This window comes from Gossypium hirsutum, chromosome D01 (assembly GCF_007990345.1).
Source record: "Gossypium hirsutum isolate 1008001.06 chromosome D01, Gossypium_hirsutum_v2.1, whole genome shotgun sequence".
Classification (NCBI taxonomy): domain Eukaryota; kingdom Viridiplantae; phylum Streptophyta; class Magnoliopsida; order Malvales; family Malvaceae; genus Gossypium; species Gossypium hirsutum.
This window is the reverse complement of record NC_053437.1, coordinates 18,635,722-18,657,591: the sequence shown is the minus strand read 5'-3', so window position 1 is coordinate 18,657,591 and position 21,870 is coordinate 18,635,722. Positions and strand designations below refer to the sequence as shown.

At 34.1% G+C, this 21,870-nt stretch overlaps 1 protein-coding gene across 1 annotated transcript; it reads right to left on the bottom strand.

Annotated features, from left to right (window-relative positions):
- Positions 1-1,560: 1,560 nt before the first annotated feature.
- Positions 1,561-9,657, bottom strand: LOC121213901 (transcription initiation factor IIF subunit beta). Its single transcript, XM_041087247.1, has 6 exons — positions 8,877-9,657; positions 8,504-8,612; positions 2,736-2,866; positions 2,562-2,636; positions 2,297-2,446; positions 1,561-1,966 (listed from the first exon to the last, which is right to left on the bottom strand). The coding sequence occupies exons 1-6, from the start codon at positions 9,069-9,071 to the stop codon at positions 1,841-1,843; spliced, it is 786 nt and encodes a 261-aa protein (XP_040943181.1). The 5' UTR covers positions 9,072-9,657; the 3' UTR covers positions 1,561-1,840.
- Between the last annotated feature and the right edge of the window lie 12,213 nt (positions 9,658-21,870).

Genomic DNA, 21,870 nt, shown 5'->3' with positions numbered 1-21,870 from the left:
ATATGACATTGAATTCTTTTCGATTTGCATTTGTCAACTTATCTTTCTTAATCGTCTAGGTGATTTCTAGATTGGGAATTAGCAAGCCACTAACATCAAATTGTACAAGGCCCCTAACCATTCAATACAACCCTCTAAACTCGCTCATCTATTGATTTAATAAATGTCCTCATCTTAGTCTTCTAATATGCATAATTAAAGCCATCAAGCATAAGAAGTCTAGAGATTGAAGTTTATTCCCTCTCTTAAGCAATTCAAGAGCTAAATCATCACCTAAGTAATCAAGTGTTAATTCTAATACCCATTGTAGACATTGAGTTACTTATCGATTATTAGTTAAGTTGCAACTTAATGACAATTGAAAGAGTAAAAATAAGTATGCACACAATCATTGGTTCTACAGTTAGAAAAACATTTCCTACATTTGTGAAGCCTTATGCAAAGAGTAAACCAACATTAATCAACAATACAAGATATGATTCAAATTCAACTCACTCTTCAAGTTATAATCTTACTCCTATAAATCAACTAAGATCACTCTCTCAACTAAAACTTTCCCCTAGAAAACTTAGTTGCAATCTAAACATGAAACAATTTGTTTCTAACATAATTGCACTAAAAAACAAGTTCCTCTCAATGAACAAATAAATACACTCTTAAATTCATAATCAAGTAAACAAAGCTTTTTTAAATAAGCATTGTGAGCTTGCAAATATTCAACTAGTGTAAACATGATATCGCTAGAATTGTGCTTCAATAAAACTTCTATATGACATCAAATAATCAAATATTACAAGAATTGTACTTCTATAGAAAATAGATCTCATTTTATAAATTAACAACCAGATAAAATCTTCAAATAACTCCTTATTTGACTGATATTCAACTTGATCCACTCCATTATATTGTTGCTTAAAATCTTCAGATGAAAAAAATAAATAATTTTTTCCAATCATAAGTATGCAGCTTGTATGTAAATTGCTCAACCATTTAATTACAAAGTGAATTACAACTTTCTAATAATAACAAATTCTTATGCGTCACCTCATGATTACTGGAGTTTCACTTTCTAATAATAATATCATGCTCCAAATGCAAGATTTAATCCACGAAAAATGACATCTAATAATTAGTTTTACAAACCAGTATTTGTAATCCTTCATTTATTCACTACACATCCACACATACATATAATAACCATAAAACTCATGCAAAACATGGGCATTGGACAGAACATTCAGCAGTCAGTTAATACAGGAATCCTTCCAAATTTTGAGCAGTGAGCTGTTAAGTGGAGCCTTTCTAAGCAAATTCAAGTCTATAAGCAATTGCCACCTATACATCCATATACAAATAAACATCATCTACCCATCACGGAGTTTTCGAAGATTTAAAGCCAACTTCGAGACAGTTAACTGATCGCCTTAAGAAATAAATTATGTATCATTTTGATGGTAACTACAAACATAAGAAACAAAAGGTGAAACATCCTAGCAAGAGAAAAGTAATCTCAATGCAGTTGGTATGCAAGCAGCATTTCAAACAAAGTACACATGGATATCACGATAGAATATGATTCCTTTTTATTGATCAGGATTTTTGTTCTCGATATACTTGCCCCCCTAGTCCCCAACTTTGAGATCATTGAAGAATGTTTGAATTGCACCATTGGACTTCAGAGGTTCTGCAGCCAAGTTTTCCTTTCCCCAAACAAATTGCCTATTATCCCCTTAAATCACTGGTTCTTAAGCTAAATATTACTCTCTATCCTCTTCCTGAGGGGTTCCTTTAGACTATCCCTTTAATTGAGAAAAATAATTAGAAACAAAAGAAATGTAAATTACAGGTATTCAGCTGCTGTGTCGTCCACAGATTTTTTATACTCTGGCTTAAGTTCGTAAGTTCCTTGGTTACTGCCTCTCTTATTGTACACGCAGAGCTCATTCAGTATCTCTTTAAGGAATTGCTGCAAAAAGAATAAAGCAAAAAAATTTCACACATATGAACTACCTACTAATAAATCACATCCAGACATAACTGTATAAGGTAAAAACAAGAATTGCTGAATGTAAATCACCAGAAAGAGAAGTCTACAACTTCTTGGCAATAAGTCCTTTCATTTTTAAAAACAAATTGCAATTTATACATGGGTAAAATTAAAAATCGCAACAAAAAATCAAATTACCATTACAGACCATAAGATATATTCAGTTGGAAGAGGAAGAGGAAGAAGAAACACAGCTCAAACAAAGAGGTAAACATGACAAGATGATAGAATGTAAGGTAAGAGGCTTACAGCAGGCTGATCTGTCTCTTGGACAAGTTGCTTTAAAGCCCAATTTGGTTGTCTCTCAAACAGCTTGAACATTATATCTTCCAATTCCCCGCGATCCCTTCTTGTTCTTTTCATTTCTGGTTGTTTAACAGGCGTTGTTTTCTTCTTTTCCTGCACAGGGACAATTGAAAGTAAGAATTGTCAATGTATACTCCCAATTCAATACTCGTGTACATTTAAGAGCAAAAAATGGCTAATATCATTCTCTAAGCACATCTTTAAGTACCTTGGTGTTGGATGAAATCAGACCAACCATTCCAGGCATCGGCCTCATGTGCACTCCACGGTCATTATCAATAACCTTTAAAATGCATTAAGAGACATAAGTAACATGTTTGCATCATGATAACTTGAAATAAAAATACCACAGAGCCAACCCAATGTAGATTCACTAACCTACCTGTATTTGTCTGTTCTTTATCATGGACTTATTTGTCCTTTCACGACAGAGCCTCCCATACTCCTCAAGGTTTTGCTCATGTGGTTTCATGTCAAATTTATGCTCAACTTTTCCTTCCATTGCAACCCTACCTATAATGAAAATCACAATATATATATTAAATAAAAGCACAAAAGAAATTCTCTACCTCCCCTCCCTCAAAGGGAGAGAGAGAGATGAAGTAATCACAACCATAAATAGACATAATAATGCATTAGCTCCTATTGTGCAACATAGCACACCAAAATTATGGATTGTTTATTTTCCAATAGTTATGTGCAGTAACTTCCTAGAATAGCCTCTAAGCATGTTTCCCCACCCTTTCTTGCATCGGTGAATGGTGATATACTAGCATCATACATTCTAGAAAAAGCTGCACTCCTTGAAAAAGCTTCAATTTAAAACTGATCAAATTTTCTTCATGATACACAATTGATTTCAACATGCTCATTGAGAACAACTCCAAAGAGATTCTAAAACCATATTTTGACATTTAGAAAGAGTTTGTGTTACATACGTGAATTTGTGATTGATAGTTCAGCTCATCAAAGGGAGATTGAAACCTTAGGACTTGTTAGAGAGACTTACATTTCTTAGGGGTTTTTGATAGTGCTTGCCTTTGTTTTATTCATCATCCCTTTAAACAGATATGACAAGAATTATATCAAACTAAATAAAGTTCTATCAATCACAAATTCTATTTTAGGAGTCCTAAAACTACTTTTATTCTAAGAGTCCTACCTAACAACTTCTCCCAAGAGTTCTACCTAACTTCTAAGTGTCCACAACGATAATCATGTTCTTATACCCCACAATAGTGTGGAGTAGCTAAGCATAAAAATCGCTACCTTATTGAAACAACTGCACAATACTTATTCAAAACAAAATCCTCATCGTTTTTTAAGGGATGCAATGCATGTTATTTGATTAACCATATGCTTTCTATCTTACAAAACCAAGCACTCCATTATTTTCCTTGGTCAACCTTCTTATCCTATTTCTATCCGAGTTTTTGGTTGTACTTGTTTTCTTCATAACAATGCACCAGGAAAAGATAAATTTCTTCCCAAAACTATCAACTAAGTCTTACTAGAATATTCTCAGCATCAAAAGGGAAACAAATGTTATGATCCCATTACTCACAAATATTTTATTTCTACAGATGTAACCTTTCTTAAGGCAACTCCATATTTCTCCCCTCCATCCCTAACCGAAAAGGACATTGTTGATGCTCACCTAGCTCCCATATTTCCATTGCTAATAATACACCTTCCCCTAAACCTCTTCAAGTTTATTCCCGTCACTTCACTTCAAATGCTCCTAATCTTTCTTCTACAGATACAAGTCAGGTAGATGTTCCAAGTTACTCATCTTCTACACTAACATCTTTTCCATCTATAGTAATGCTTCAAACAGAAGAAAACACTCCACCTATTACTCTCAGAAAAGGTTTTCATTCTTCTCAAAATCCTCAACCTATTTACAATTTTTTGAGTTATCACCAACTATCACCCACTTATAATGTCTTCACCTTATATTTATCCAATATTTCCATTTCTAAAACTGTTGGTGCATCAAAGACTAATCCTGGATAGCAACAAGCCATGGTGGAAGAAATACATGCTCTTCATGCTAACCACACATGAGATCTTATTCTCTTACCATCGGAAAAAAATATTGTTGGATGTCGATGAGTATACACAGTTAAAGTCAGTTCAGATGGAAAGATAGACCAACTTTCTCTCCGGTTGCCAAGATCACCTTGGTTCACCTCTTGATCTCTCTTACTGCAATTAATCATTGGACTATTCATCAGCTCAACATTAAAAATGATTTTCTACATGGAGATTTAAATGATGAAATTTATATGGAGCAACCGCCTGGATTCGTTGCTCAAAGGAAGTCCAGATTAGTATGTGGATTGAGGAAATCTCTGTATGGTTTAAAGCAACCATCAAGAGCTTGACTTGGACGGTTTAGTGTAGCCATTCAACAATTTGGGATGAAAAGTAGTGAAGCAGCCACTCTATATCCTATCGTCTTAACCCTCATGGCAAGTGCATTTATCGGGTTGTTTATGTGGATAATATTGCTATCATAGGTGATGATTAAGAAAGGATGGGCCAACCCAGGGAACATCTTTTCGAGCACTTTCAAACTAAAGACTTGAAAAACTTGAAATGTTTTCTGGGTATTGAAGTGGCACAAGCAAACACAGGCATTATTAACTCTCTAAGGAAGTATGTGTCGGATAATATTGGAAGAAACGGGTATGCTGGATAGAAAACCTATTGATACGTCAATGGATCCTAATGTCAAACTTATTCCAAGAGAAGGGGAGCCCCTAAAAGATCCTAGCCAATAACGAAGGTTGGCTGGGAAATTGAATTATCTTACTATCAGACATCCAGATATTTCTCCAATGAGTGGGATCAGCCAATTTCTTCAAGCTCCATGTGATAGGCATTGGAATGCAGTAATACACATCATTTAATTCGTCAAAGGTGCTCCTGAAAAAGGTTTGTTGTACGAAACTAAGACACAAAAATAGTTGGCTATTCGAATGCAGACTGGGCAAGATCTTCCTCAGATAGGTCTACTTCAGGATACAGTGTCTTCATTGGAGGGATCTTAATATCATCAAAAAGATAAAAGCAAGATGTGGTCGAAAGGTCAAGTATAGAAGCAGTATATCAAGTTATCACTCTAGTCACTTGTGAATTTATCTGGTTGAAACAACTTCAGAAGTTAAGCTGCAAGGTTGATAGCCCAATGAAGCTAATATGCGATAATCAAGCAGCACTTCATAATGCTACAAATCCGGTGTTTCATGAAAGGACAAAACAAATAGAGATAGACTGGGCGAGTATTTGATCGAGTCGAGTCAAATTGAGTCAAAAAAATTCGAATTAGTCGAGTTGACGAATCATATTTTAGCAACCGAACTCAATTTGAATTTTTTTCGAATCGAATCGAATCGAGTGAAAAAATTTCGAAATAAGTCAAGTTGAGTTAACGAATCATATTATTTTTACTCAATGTAGCGTTTAAATGGACCGATTATTTAACTAGTAGACGAAGTACAAGATTATTTAACTACATAAACAATATAATTGTTTTACCTTTTAACTTAATGAGTAAATATTTATCAAAACAACATAATTTTGCCTTTTAACTTTAGAAAAAGTAAACATTTATCAAAATGATGTAATTTTGCCTTTTCTTATTCAGATTTTCGGATAACTCGAATTGTGTAATTCATATTCGAGTTAAACCAAAAAACTAATTTTTTATTCGAGTTGATCAAAATAACTTGATTAACTCAAATAACTCGAACTATTTAATTCAAAATTTGAATTTTTTATCGAATTTTTCGAATCGAGTCGGATTTTGCTCACCCCTAAGATAGACTATCACTTTGTCAAACAAAAGATCTTGTTAAAATGCATTGCTACTAGTTTTGCTAATTCTAATTATTCGCTAGCTGACATTCTCACTAAATCTCATAGAAAACCTCGGATTGAGCATATATGTAACAATCTAAGAGCACTGATTTACACGTTCCAGCTTGAGGGGGAGTGTCATGATATGCTATAATGTAGTGATTCTTTGAATGATATTAGGGATTACAATTGTGAATTAGGCTGTCAATTAGGGTTAGTGATTACTTACCTTATTTTGTACATGCTTCAAGTGTATAAATACCCTTTTAAATAAGAGGGATAATCAAGCAATTATTTTTAGAATTTCCTCTCCTTTCTTCTCTCTTCTGCTTTCTCTTCAACAACAGCAACCCCTTCAGCAACAGCCTTCTTTTTACTTCTACTTTTCCCTTTTCTTCTTTCTGCTCTCCTTAAATTCACACGTGTCAATTTCAAAAAAGAGTATATAAGGAAAGATAATCACACATTAATTTTTTGGCCAATTTTACATAATTTTGATTAGTATAATAACAAATTTAGCCTTCACAGTTTGTGGATTCTATCTATTGATATAATATTTAAAGCTAAAGTTCTTTATATGTTCTTTTCGAACTTTCTAGACTTTTAAAAGTTTTATACATTTGTTTTCAGAAAATTTTTTAGAATCAATACCAAATTGACAAAATTTAAGAGATTAATTTGTTATTATATCAACCAAAACTATTTACAATTGATGAAAAACATTAATTACTGTAATTATTTGTCCTTAGTTGCTCACTTTTAAAATTGAAAGGGATTAAATTTTTTTAAGAGGGACCAATTTGCTCAATATCGAAATTGAGTGGGACTAGAGAGGAGTTTTACCAAATAACAACTAAGCTTTTCCTGTCAGCAACTCCCAAAAGCCCAAACATGTCCATACTAATAAAAAACTGCACATTTGTAACAATAGAAGGACTAACAATTGAGTCCCTATCATCTCCAATATCCATTTTACTAGGTAAACCATCAACTTTAGACCCATTATACTTCTCGTTTGTCAGCGCCATTTCAAATTTCTCACCAGCAATAACAATTTTAAAAAAATAACTAAGCTAAGCTTTTTACATCTGCAAATCCCAAAAACCCAAGCATGTCCATAGTAATAAAAAAACTACACATTTGTAACAATAGGACTAGCAATTGAGTCTCTATCATCTCCAATATCCATTTTACTAGGTAAAACATCAACTTTAGACCCTTTAAACTTGTCTACATTGAAGGTTTTCTGGATCAGGTTTAAAGAAAAGGATGGGTTGTAGGATATGAGTTTAGAAGCTATTAATGAATAAGACTGGGGACTGAAGTTGGTTGTGACCGCCATGGTTTTTGTTGAGATGGTGTAGGAGGGTTTGATGTATAGGATACTGAAGAGAGATAAGCAAAGGCTTTCTTGTTCACATATAATCAAGCTCCTTGCATATTTCTTCTCACCACTCTGCCACCCACTTTTTTGCCATTGTTGAGAATCATTGACTCCGATACAAAATTGTTACTTCGGTGAATTTCAAATTAATAGTTCAGCTCATCAAAGAGGGACTGAAACCTTAAGACTCATGGGAGAGACACCCATATCTCTTTAGGGGTTTTGATAAAAATTTTGCTTGCTTTTGTTTTATTGATCGTCCCTTGAAATGGAGATTACAATAATTTAAAAAAGCATATCAAGCTAAATAAAGTCCTACCAAACACAATTTTTATTTTAAGAGTCCTAAAACAACTTCTTTTATTCCAAGAGCCCTACCTAAAAATTTCTCCTAAGAGTCCTACATAACAACTACTAAGCATCCATAACAAATAGACTAATTGGCACCATCCATTTAGAAAGAGTTGCAGTCCTTGAACAGGCTCCACCTTAAACCAATCAAATGCTCTTCACAACGCACATTCAATATGCTCACTAAAGAACTCCAAAAAGATACTAAATATGCATTTAAAGGTATACATAGTCTCCCCTCATAATCTTTTTACGAATAAAAAGAACTCTCACAATAAACTTGTGGACAGGATCCCAATTCCCAATATGCACATTATTCTGATTAAACCCTCAATGCTATACAGCAACAAGTGCACCACGTATCTAAGAAAATATTCACTAAATCATGAAAGTAAGAGAAACTCCCAGTGTAGTTTTTATGAGAAAACCATATTTTGAGGTAGATTGTTACTTCGAGTTACCGTACAAAGTGACAACAAAAAGGAATTGAATTAGGTAACACACAAACGAATACTTGAGAAGCAAAAGAAAAAAGGAACCATAATTCTTACCCTGAGTTGTTTCAGAGAAAACAGACATAGGAACAAAGTCTTTAAACATATTCAAGGCGTAACTTTTTGGTATATTTCCAATCTCAGATCCAGCCATCTCCATAGTAAACTGATCATCAACTGATAAACTCGTGAGAAATAAGAAAACAACAGAACTAATAGTATAATTTAAAACCTATAACAAGAATGTCATTCAAATCTTTTACTTGGTAGATTATAGAATCAATAACCAAGAAACCTCTTTTACCACAATTAAAGAGCCAATTCACCATTAATACGAAAAGGGGTATTATCTAAAACTTGGAATTAAGAGTTCAAGTTGCGAATTCATGGTTAAAAAACTATCATCTTCAAGTGTTTAGGGTTAGAGTACCTGCATAGAAGAAGGGTCATCGGGTTTGCGAGGGTCGAGAGATAGGACAACCTTGGCGACAGGCTGTGAATCGGAAGAAGAAGCGGTCTGACTCTTCCATGATTTGGCCACAACGACCGGACACTTCATTAACCAAACCGATCTATCAGCTTTTCCAGTCTCCAAAAAGCCGCTATTACTGTGATCTTCGTCCATCTTCAAGCTCTTCCTCTGTGAACTGTTCAAAATTCCTCTTATTTCACGTTTACCCGCAAGGCAGACTTGGCAGAGCCTGTAAATTTCCTTGGTCAGTGTCTTCTACTTTTCGCTGCCAGAAGACTGACAGCAATTGTTTTTGTTCATTCACAGTAATAAATTTACGAGTTGAGGAATGAATTGGACCCAGGCGAACCGCACGGAACGAATTTAGGGAACCGGATTTGTCGTAAAGCTAGTAATGGGCCTAATGGTCTCAAAAATAGAGAGAAAATTTAGCTGAGGTTGAAGCCTGTCCGGATCTCATGGGCAGGACAGCTCAGATTGAATCGAGTCCACTATTTTTTAATTTTTTTATTCAACATCAGATTTAAGTAATAAAATTTTAAATAAAATCTGAGAATTGGGATGAGAAAAAACTCCTTTAAGTAGCATTTAAGATAGTTGTGGCCGTCGACAGGGAAGGTAGACAAGGAAAGGAAATTCAAAAACATAAGGAAGGTGTAGGTTCTTCTCATTTTGATTTCTTGACTGATATGGTGGAGGAGGAATTTGAGGTGCAGCCTAAGGAAGGAAAGAATGTTCTGGCCCAAAATCTAGATGCAAATTCCATGCAAAAGTTATGTAGAAGTTTAAAGAATAATAAAGGAAAGAATATAGTAAGTGTTGGGTCAAGAATTACCAAAACTGCCACCAAGGATCAGAGGAATAATGGTGTATCGGGGATTACATCTATGGTAATTTTTGGGCCCGAGAAGGATGGACTTGTTAGTATCCGACTAAAATCCACTGTAATACCCAATTTTAGCCCGGACTCACAAAAAAATAATAAATCCAAAATAATAAAATAAAGTCTAAGTCTAGTAATATCATTTGGCCCGATCGGAATGGCTCATTACTTGAAAAGTTTGAAGATCCATCTACAAGCTTATGGAAACATAATCTTCAAGAATATGCAATATTAGATATGATATGCAATCTTAGAAGATATGATTTTGTAATCTTAGAGATTTAATTTGTAGATACCCTTTAATCTTAGCCGTTGATGTAATTGATCTGTACCGTTGGATTTGGGGAGGCTCAACTATAAATAGAGACCTCTCCCTTCATTGTAAGGGACTTGAGTTGGAGTAATAATAATTCTTAAGAGTATTTACTCAAATTTCTCTCTCTCTTACGTTCTTATTTTCTATGGCTTGTTCTTATTTTGTTGATTTGTGTATAATTTATTTATTGATTTGTGTATTGTTGATTTCAAATCTCTTTTTCTCTTTTTATTCATTTTCAAATTCATTATTTTCAAATTTGTTTACATTTTATTTTGCCTTATATTTTTTTTATACTCTTTGTTTAAATTCATTGGTCTTTTATTATTGATGCTATTTAATCATCTATTTGTTATTTTAGTTTTTTTTATTAAATTAAATATTTTAATATTATTAATACTATTATGTGGCATCATTAATCTTGTATCATCATTATTTACTTTTTTATGCCTTTAAATTTCAAATTTTGTTATATATATATATATGCATGTATACATATACGTACACATTTTTTAATTTTTTATAAATATATATACACATACTTTTTATATATTTTCTATGTTTCATAATTTTATATACATACTTATATTTTTTTTACATATTAAAATATGTATATTTATATTTATTTTTTTATTTTTTATAATTCACATACATATATATTTTTCTTATATGTACATATATATATTTTTATATTTTATAATTTTTATCTATTTTATTTGTTATTATTATTTCTTTATTTGATGTTTATTTATTTATTTATTCACATGACCATTATTATCATTATTATATTCTTTAAATGTTTCGGTTTTATTTGTTTATTTACTTGATATTGTGTATACATGATTGATTTGTTTTTTTATTTATCTTTTCATTATTATTATTATTATTTTGTTATTGATCATGCTATTTATATTTAAATTATCACAATTGTTACTCCATTATATAATTGTTACCCAAATTCGTATAAAGAGAAAATTTTAAAAAATAAAGGCAATACTCGGTATTTGGAATCTTCAAGAGGATTAAGCCCTAACGTATTGGGTTCCAACTCTTTCGTTGAATCTGAATAATCGAGAATGCTCTTTAATCAAAACATAAATAAAAAGCTCATTATCGAGAATTCAATACGTTGTGTCCTAACGCATTGGATATGACACGTTGTTTTCTCAAGATGAGGATTTTTTCTAAAAATAATAAAGGTAATATTCAATGTTTAGAATTTTAAGAAATTGTGCCCTAATGTATTGGGCTGCGATTTCTTCATCTGACTTAAACAATTGAATATCCTTTTAAATTTTATTGCAAGAGTTTTTTTTGGACAAGCTGGTTTTTGAGGAAGTGAAATATCATGCCCTAACTCATTAGGTGTGACATTTTCTCTTTTCGAAATAAGAGGGTCTTATCGAGTAACTTGTTTTATATAAGTTTTTAAAAAAAAAAACAAAAGATCGTATTTTAAATCTCTTCAAAGTTTTCAATTTTTGACATTAAGACATTAATTAATTAACCAGGTACCAATTTTTGGGCGTTACGAAGGTGCTAATCCCTCATTGTACGTAACCGACTCCCGAACCCGTTTTTCTGAATTTCGTGGACCGAAATCATTGTTTTAATAAAGTCAAATTGCTTATTAAAAATAACTACTTTTTGAGGTGACTCGATCACACCTAAATAAAAAGGATCGGTGGCGACTCTTATTTTCATTTTTTTTCAAAATCCAAGTCAACCCCGTTTTTCAAAATAAAAATGGTGTCAACAACTTGGCGACTCTGCTAGGGACATTTAGAGAGTCAAGCTGCAAAATTAATTGTTTTGTCTCATTGTCGAAAATTAAAAATTTGATTTGAAAAATTACGATCCTCTCTTTGCACTTATTTGTATGATTACTGTAAATCGAGTTTTATATCTTGGCATCATATTGCATAAAGACTGTCTAGTCTTACCCTTTTAAGTGGGAGTGAGAAGCTACTCCTTCGTGAGGTTTTCACCTCCGTGCAGGATAGTGGATCACTTTCGGGATACATCCGTACCTACGTCTTCGTAAGATCTTTATCTCCGTACAGCCATAAGGAAATGTATTCCCCTGAATCAAACTCAGTCTGTATGAGCCTATAATGGGTGAGGATCGAGGAATTTGCTGGTTCGAGTACCTTGACTTTAGAGCCAAACCGCATGTAGAAGACTTTAGGAATACATCCTAGGTAGAGCCACTCCAAACCCCTAGTGCTTACCCGACTAGGTATTCTTTTTGTTTGCTTTTGTTTTGTACTAACCCGTTTTTGTTTTGTTTTGATTATGATTGCATTGCATTTGCATCTTAGAAAACAGATGTTGATTCAAGTTCGATTACTAACTTAGAAAGCTTGTCATGGAGTACGGATTTCTTGATAAAGTGGAAAACAATACGGCTGCCTGAACATATTTTGAGAAACACAAGAAGGGTGATGGAAGAGTTCGTGACTTTACTTCTTGGCCCGAGGATTTAAGACGATTGTCTAAGAGCTTTCAATGTTCTAATTCCCTTAAAGAAGCTGATGAGCATTACGAGGATAGGAAAACGATGGATCGTGACCAGGATCAAGAAAAAGAGAGCTAGCAGTGACATCTATTGGAAATTTGTGGGATTTATCTTAAACATGCGAATGAAGAAAAAGATCGATGTTGTCTCTTAGAATATAAGGGTGAGGCCGTACATGCATCTACTTTATGTAAAGAAATTTGCCTTCTAGTAAAGTTTTCTAAATGTAATTGAATCAGAATCAATGTCTCTTTAGGCATTCATTTCTTACATCTGCATTACATGACATCATATGCATTAAAATCCATTGAAAGAGTCTAATTGAGTAAATTTATTTCAGCTAATCTGGAAAACTAACCAACCAAACACTCTTACGGTACTCGTCGCAAAACTAAGGAAATGGATCAAAGATTAGAGAAACTGGAGCAAATGCAAAAAGAAATGCAAGACCAACTACAGATGCAAATGAAGGAGCAATTGGAAAAAGTTCAACAAGATATGACAGAAAGGATGCTAGAGTCTCAAAAGGATATGATGGCTAAGTTGACGCAATTACTGACTAGGGGAGTAAATAAGGGGAATGGCCCTATGGTTAATAATGAAGTAGGAGACAAGGATGGACCTCTATATCCTTCAAGTTTTACTCCTCCGCATGTGCAAACTCAAGCTGAGGTGCAGATCCTCTGTTACAATTAGGCCTTAGCAGTTTCAGGCTGATGTCTCAGTGCCGATGAACTTCCAGGCTAGATCAGGTTCTAATCCCGGAGATAACCTGGTGAATCTTTCTATCCCTGATTTCGATGAAGTAGCTGAGAAAGATAAAGCAAAGGAAGAATTGCCAAAACAGTTTGAGGAAAGGTAGAAATGAATTGAAGAGAAATTTAGGGCAATGGAGAGCACTGAAAGTTATCGTGGAATGGATGCTAAGGATCTGAGTTTGGTCCCAGATTTGGTACTTCTTTATAAGTTCAAGATGCCAGAATTTGAGAAGTATAATGGGACCAGTTGCCCTGAAGCCCATATCACCATGTTCTGTAGGAGGATGACTGGGTATATTAACAATGATCAGCTATTAATACATTGTTTTCAAGATAGCCTCACTGGGGCAGCATTTAAATGGTATAATCAATTTAGCCGAATCGAATGTAGTTCTTGGAGGGATTTGGCACAGGCTTTTATGAGGCAGTATAGTCATATATCAAAAATGACTCATGATAGAATCACCTAGCAAAATTTGGAAAAGAAATCGAATGAAAGCTTTAGATAGTATGCACAGAGGTGGAGAGAGGTTGCAGTCCAAGTTCAGCTGCCACTCTTAGAGAAAGAAATGACGATGCTCTTCATTAACACACTGAAAGCCCCGTTCATCACGCACATGTTGGGAAGTGCTTTAAAGAGTTTCTCAGATATAATCATGAATGGAAAAATGATTGAAAATGCCATCAGAAGTGGAAGAATAGATGGTGGAGAGAGTAACAAAAAGTCAGTCTCAATGAGAAAAGAAAATGAGATGAATAACATAGGTTACTCAAGATCAATTACTGTAAGTCATCTAGGTAAAGGGGTTGCTAGTCAACAAGGTTCATTGAGACAAGAATCTGGAGTGAAACCAGGTACTGAGAAGCTCCAGTTCACACCAATTCTGATGTCCTATAATGAGCTATATCAAAACTTGTTCGATGCGCACATTGTTGCCCCTTCCTACTTAAAACCTCCACAACCTCCGTATCTCAAGTGGTATGATGCGAACGCACAATGTGATTACCATGCGGAAATTACGGGGCACTCAATAGAGAATTGCATTACCTTCAAAAAGCTAGTTGAAAAATTCATCAACATGGGTATTGTCAAGTTGGATGACTCATCTAATATAGAAAGGCCGCTACCCAATCATGATTGATAATGCGGTGAATGTAATATATGAAGAGGTGTTGGAAAGTGTTCACATCAATGACATATAGGAAGGCACAAATGAAAAGGGACCTTGTTAGATATTCGCCCTTATAAACTTGGGAGTGTTCTAAAAAACTGGATTGCGGAAGAAATCCCTGTAGTTTTTAGAGCTTATTTTGATTAATGTTCAGAACAATTTTTTTGTTTTTAGCCTAAAAATGATAGAAATTCCTTTATGAAATAGGCTCATGTCTGAACGTCATTATTCTAATGAAATACATCTTTGCATTCCTTTTGAGCCAATATTCTTTTATTCTTTTCGAATAATTATTTTTTCATTCTTTTAGATTTTCTTCCACATCATTCTTTCATTCATAATCATATTGTACAAATAATTATTCATAAATTCATACATTCTTTTGTATATTCTTTGGTACTACCTATGGGTACCCAGATATCAATGACATGAGTGACGCTGCTACAGACTTAGAATCTCCTTTTGAGCAAGATATGTATTTAGAGGGATCTCATGACTTTGAAGATGATATAGATTGTAACTTATCTCTGGACTTGTTGATGATGGTAGAACAAGAGGAGTCCTACTTCACAAGGAATCATTAGAAATTGTGAACTTGGTGAAGATTAGAATTGACATGACAGCAAAGATGAAGTGAGACCTCATTGAGTTACTCCAAGAATTCAAAGATGTCTTCGTATGGTCATACCAAGATATGCTCAGGTTAAACATTGACCTTGTAGTGCACTGTCTTCCTGAAAAGAAGATTGTAAGCCGGTTCAGCAGAAGCTCAAGAGAATTAGGCCCGCCTGATATCGTGCTAAGGATAAAAGAAAAAGTTAAAAAGTAATTTGATGCTGGGTTTGGGTAGCCAACATTGTACTAGTCCTTGAAAAAAGATGGGAAAATACGAATGTATATGGATTACAGGGATTTGAACAAAGCCAATCCCAAAACTCATTACTTTTCATACTTTAGTGGATAACATGGCAGGCCACTCATTATTTTCCTTCACGGGCGGCTTCTCTAGATACAATCAGATAAAGATACACCCTGAAGATATGGGAAGGACTACATTCATCATCTTATGAGGAACATTTTGCTATAAAGTATGGCCATTCGGGTCAAAGAATGCAGTGAGTGCCTTTCTCTTTGATTTGTCATAGCTTTACCTATTTAAGTCAATCGCTTTACAATTTTTTTGGGTTTCATCCTAATTGAAGAGGAAGATCCAAAGTTTATGTCATAGTTAAATTTCGCCCTAAAAGGCTCTATGAAAGAAATCTAGTACCAAAGAAGATTTTTCACATACAAGATAAAAGTGGAAGATCTTATGTAGGAAACTTTATCGAGAAAAATATTAGTTCTGATCAAAATAGATAACAAGGACTTGCCTAATCCTATGAGTTCAAGATCCAATTCAAAAAACAAAAAAACCCAAAAAAAACACACAAAAAACCAAAAAAGAAAAAAATCAAAATAAAAAAATGAAAATGACAAAAAGAAAAGGAAAAAGAAGAGGCCAAGGTGAAAACCCGCAAAGGGCGCATTGAGACCAAAGGGGATTTGAGTTGAAAACCCGAAAAGGGTGACTCAAATATTGATCAGAATGGGGCATGAGGTGATCAGAGCAGTTCAAATTTTGATCAGATTGGGGCATATGATGATCTTGCTATACTTGAATCAACAGAAAAGGGTAGGCAACATCTTGGGGCATCGACAAAGCACTGTAGATCTCCTAAACACATGTCAAACTCAGAATGGTCTTCAGAAAGTTTGTACAGAGAAGTTCAAGCTGCGATATCTAGGGTACCTAATTTTCATACTATTTATATTGAATTTGTTGTTCTTGGAATACTTCATTCTTTTCCAAGATACACATTCCCAATCAATTTCTTTGTTATCCTTCTTTATTATTTATGATAATTTATTTCTTTCGAGATATGCTCAGAACTAACTTTATTCTTATTCATTGTTATGACATTTTTGCAAGCATGTTGCATTGGAATAATGATTAATGGACTAATAAAACTTTCACAATGGAGGTTTTGCATATTACTCTAGAAGTTTCTAAATAATACAGGAACCTGAAACAGGACTATTGTTTAGAACGCACCATGTTTAAAGGTTGGAAATCTGAAAAGGAAGAGTCTAAATTAGGACTTTCTCTTTGGATTTTGTTGTCAAAAACATTGATTGAACAAAATGACAAGATGTCGTGTTGATGACAAAGCTTAAATAAATAAGCAAGCAATGATCACTAGACAATAGGAAAAGGTTTCCTCGGAAAAAAAACATTCATTAGTGCATGAGCCTTTGGTACGACACCCTGGGAATGGTGTAAGGGACCAGAGAGATTTAGATCCCGTATCCTTGAATTGTGGTAGAAGAGGATTAAGGAAAAGCCATATATTTCTACCCTTGGGTTACAGTGGGAGAATGCTGGTACAAATTTTGCGTCCCAGTGGATTGAACTTTGAGGTTTACAGTGGGGGCAATCTAACTAAGTGTTTCTTTGAAAATGCCAGCTGAGCAGGAAGGCGTTGTAGCACATCAGTGATAAAGCCTTAATAAACTTCGAGCAATGATAACCTAAGTGATAAAAAAGGATCATTCTCACAAAAAAAATAGCATTCTACATTCATGCAAACACTATTCATACATGTCTAGCTAGGAGCATTTGATGCATTTTGATCATGCCATTCTTATCTTAGGCATAAATAGGTTCATTATACAGGTCATGTTCCTCGAAAAATAGATCGGTGAAATCACAAAGCTTTATCTTCCTGGTCAGCAATGGAATAGGTTGAATATTGTGAATCCTATCTCTCTGGTCAGCAGTGGAATAGGTTGAAGATTGTGAGTCCTATCTCCCTGGTCAGCAGTGAAATAGGTTGAAGATTGTAAGTCCTATCTCCCTGGTCAGGAGTGGAATAGGTTGAAGATTGTGAGTCCTATCTCCCTGGTCAACGGTGGAATAGGTTGAAGATTGTGAGTTCTATCTCCCTGGTCAGCAGTGGAATAGGTTGAAGATTGTAAGTCCTATCTCCCTGGTCAGCAGTGGAATAGGTGAATCCTATCTCCCTAGTCAGTAGTGGAATAGGTTGAAGATTGTGAGTCCTATCTCCCAGGTCAACAGTGGAATAGGTTGAAGATTGTGAATCCTATCTCCCTGGTCAGCAGTGGAATAGGTTGAAGATTTTGAATCCTATCTCCCTGAGCAGCAGTGGAGTAGATTGAAATTAGAGATCTTATCTCCCTAAGCAGTAGTGGAGCAGATCGAAGACGGCGAATCTTATCTTCCCAAGGTAGTAGGGAAGCAGATTTAAGCCACTAGCCTTATCTCCCTGAGCAACAGTGGAGAGGTTGAAGATTGTAGACTTTATCTCTCTAAGCAGCAGTGGAGTAGGTTGAAAATTACAGATCTTATCTCCGTAAGTAGTAGTGGAGCAAATTGAAGACGGCGAATCTTATCTTCCCAAGGTAGTAGGGAAGCAGATTTAAGCCACTAGTCTTATCTCCCTGAGCAGCAGTGGAGTAGGTTGAAAATTACAGATATTATCTCCCTAAGTTGTAGTGGAGCAAATTGAAGCCAATAATCCTATCCCTCTGAAGTTGCAGTGAAGCGGATTAAAATAATAGATCTTATCTCTCTGAAGTTGCAGTAGAGTAGATCGTATCAGGTCTTATCTCCCTGAGGTTGCAGCGGAGCAGATTGAGAAAGCAAGTCTTATCCCCCTAAAGTTGTAGTGAGGCAGACTGAGAATAGCAAATCTTACTTCCCTGGCGGTGTAGTGGAACAGATTGAAGCTACAACAGTGAATCGTAATTCCCCCATATCACAGTTAAGCAGATTAAAAGTTACGAGTCACCAATCTTATCTCCCCGACGTTGCGGTGGAGTGGATCGAGACACCAATTCCTATACCTCTGAAGATGCAGTAGGATGGAATGTGGCTGCTTAAAGAAGAAAAGCACCAAGATCCAGCGTGACCGGGCAAAAATTGGTCATTTCTAAAGTCTTTGCTCCGTTCCTGTTGCACGACAACAAGCAAAGAGGGGCAGCTGTAATACCCAATTTTAGCCTGGGCTCACAAAAAATAATAAACCCAAAATAATAAAGCAAAGTCTAAGTCTAGTAATATCATTTGGCCCGATTGGAATGGCCCATTACTTGAAAAGTTTGAAGGTCTATCTACAAGCTTATGGAAACATAATCTTCAAGGATATGCAATCTTAGATATGATATATGCAATCTTAAATATGATATGCAATCTTAGAAGATATGATTTTGTAATCTTAGAGATTTAATTTGTAGATACCTTTTAATCTTAGTCGTTGATGTAATTGATCTGTACCGTTGGATTTGGGGAGGCTCAATTATAAATAGAGGCCTCTCCCTTCATTGTAAGGGACTTGAGTTGGGAGTAATAATAATTCTTAAGAGTATTTATTCAAATTTCTCTCTCTCTTACGTTCTTATTTTCTATGGCTTGTTCTTATTTTGTTGATTTGTGTATAATTTATTTATTGATTTGTATATTGTTGATTTAAAATCTCTTTTTCCCTTTTTATTCATTTTCAAATTCATTATTTTCAAATTTATTTACATTTTATTTTTCCTTATATATTTTTTATTTTATACTCTTTGTTTTAAATTTATTGGTCTTTTATTATTGATGCTATTTAATCCTCTATTTGTTATTTTAGTTTTTTTATTAAATTAATTATTTTAATATTATTAATACTATTATGTGGCATCATTATTCTTGTATCATCATTATTTACTTTTTTATGCCTTTAAATTTCAAATTTTGTTATATATATGCATGTATACATACATACGTTTTATAATATATATATGTACACATTTTTTAATTTTTTATAAATATATATATACACATACTTTTATATATTTTCTATGTTTCATAATTTTATATACGTATTTATATTTTTTTTTACATATTAAAATATGTATATTTATATTTATTTTTTTATTTTTTATAATTCACATACATATATATTTTTCTTATATGTACACATATATATTTTTATATTTTATAATTTTTATCTATTTTCTTTGTTATTATTATTGCTTTAGTTGATGTTTATTTATTTATTTATTCACATGACCATTATTATCATTATTATATTCTTTAAATGTTTCAGTTTTATTTGTTTATTTATTTGATATTGTGTATACATGATTGGTTTGTTTTTTTATTTATCTTTTCATTGTTATTATTATTATTATTATTTTTGTTCTTGATCATGTTATTTATATTTACATTATCACAATTGTTACTCCATTGTATAATTGTTACCCAAATTCGTATAAAGAGAAAATTTTGAAAAATAAAGGCTATACTCGGTATTTGGAATCTTCGAGAGGATTGAGCCCTAACGTATTGGGTTCTAACTTTTTCGTTGAATATGAATAATCGAGAATGCTCTTTAATCAAAACATAAATAAAAAGCTCATTATCGAGAATTCAATACGTTGTGTCCTAACGCATTGGATATGACACGTTGTTTTCTCGAGATGAAGATTTTTTCTAAAAATAGTAAAGGTAATATTCAATGTTTAGAATTTTGAGAAATTGTGCCCTAACGTATTGGGCTGCGATTTCTTCATCTGACTTAAACAATTGAATATCCTTTTAAATTTTATTGCACGAGTTTTTTTTGGACAAGCTCGTTTTTGAGGAAGTGAAATATCATGCCTTAACTCATTGGGTGTGACATTTTCTCTTTTCGAAATGAGAGAGTCTTATCGAGGAACTTGTTTTATATAAATTTTTTTAAAAAAAACAAAAGATCGTATTTTAAATCTTTTCAAAGTTTTCAATTTTCGACATTAAGACATTAATTAATTAACTAGGTACCAATTTTTGGGCGTTACGAGGGGGCTAATCCTTCCTCGTACGTAACCAACTCCCGAACCCGTTTTTCTGAATTTCGTGGACCGAAATCATTGTTTTAATAAAGTCAAATTGCTTATTAAAAATAACTACTTTTTAAGGTGACTCGATCACACTTAAATAAAAAGGATCGGAGGATCGGTGGCGACTCTTATTTTATGTAAGTAGATTCCATTTTTGAAAATAAAAATAGTGTCAACACCCACTACAAACGTCGAACAACAAAATGGGATTGCGGAAAATGAGCTTGCTGATTTCCAATTGAAACCAGTTACAATCATCAAACAACAGGGCAGTTATGGTCATGGATAGTGATGAAGAAAGTAGTGAATTTCATTGTGCAGGTCCAAGCAAGAAAAACTTGAATTTACAGACCAAAGGGCGTATCAAAAGCATGAAAGAAATCACCAAAAAAGGACCGGAAAAAATCGAAATCCAAAAATCCACCAAAACCATCATTGGTAGAATGGATTGCTTATGTTACTAAGGAACTAGATGAACAAGCCCAATGTTTTGAGCAAGGGAGTGGTTCTAATAACAACGTGCAGACTTCAAGATTGGAGGAAATCGGGCTCAAAGCCAGTGTCTCAATCGAAGGTGCTTCAATATCGATTATTGGGAAGGAAACCAATTCCTCTATCGGTACTCACCAGTAAACTGGTGTTTCTCAACTGAACCTTTTTATTTTATGTTTAAATGCATGTTTTGGAATTGTCAAGGGGCTGCCAATGCCGTTTTTGGCAGAAATTTGAAAATGTTCTTATCACTACATAAGTCGGATATCCTCATCCTGATGGAGACACGAATTGGTGGCACCAAGGCAGATGATGTTATTCGGAGGATTAGGTATTTATTTCCTTTTTGGGTGGAATTTAGGGGTTTGTCTGGAGGTATTTGACTGTTGTGGAAGTCAAATGTTATGGTTGATGTTCTTAATGTTACTAAACAGTTTATTCATATATGCTACCAGAAGCCTGGTGAGATGACCAAGGTTTATAGGACTGCTGTTTATGCCAGTCCTAATGGAACGAAACAGAAGAAATTGTGGCCCCAACTCGCGGAGTTAGTGCATGATCCAGGAAAAGCATGGTTATTGGGTGAGGACTGTAATGCAATTGTCTCATCGGATGAACGTGGAAGAGGATCCATCAACAGGAGTAGGGTGAGTAATCTTTTCAACAATTTCATATTATCTATGGGTTTACACGATTTAGGATTTTTGGGTCCTGCATATACTTGGCGTCGAGGTAGCCTTAAACAAAGGTTAGATCGTTGTATTTGTAATGGTAAGTAGTTGATGGAGTTTCCAGATTCGAAAGTTAATCATTTACAACAATTGGGTTTGGACCATAGGCCAATTCTCTTGAAATTAAATGAGAATGGTAACTTAAAAGACCCCGACCCTT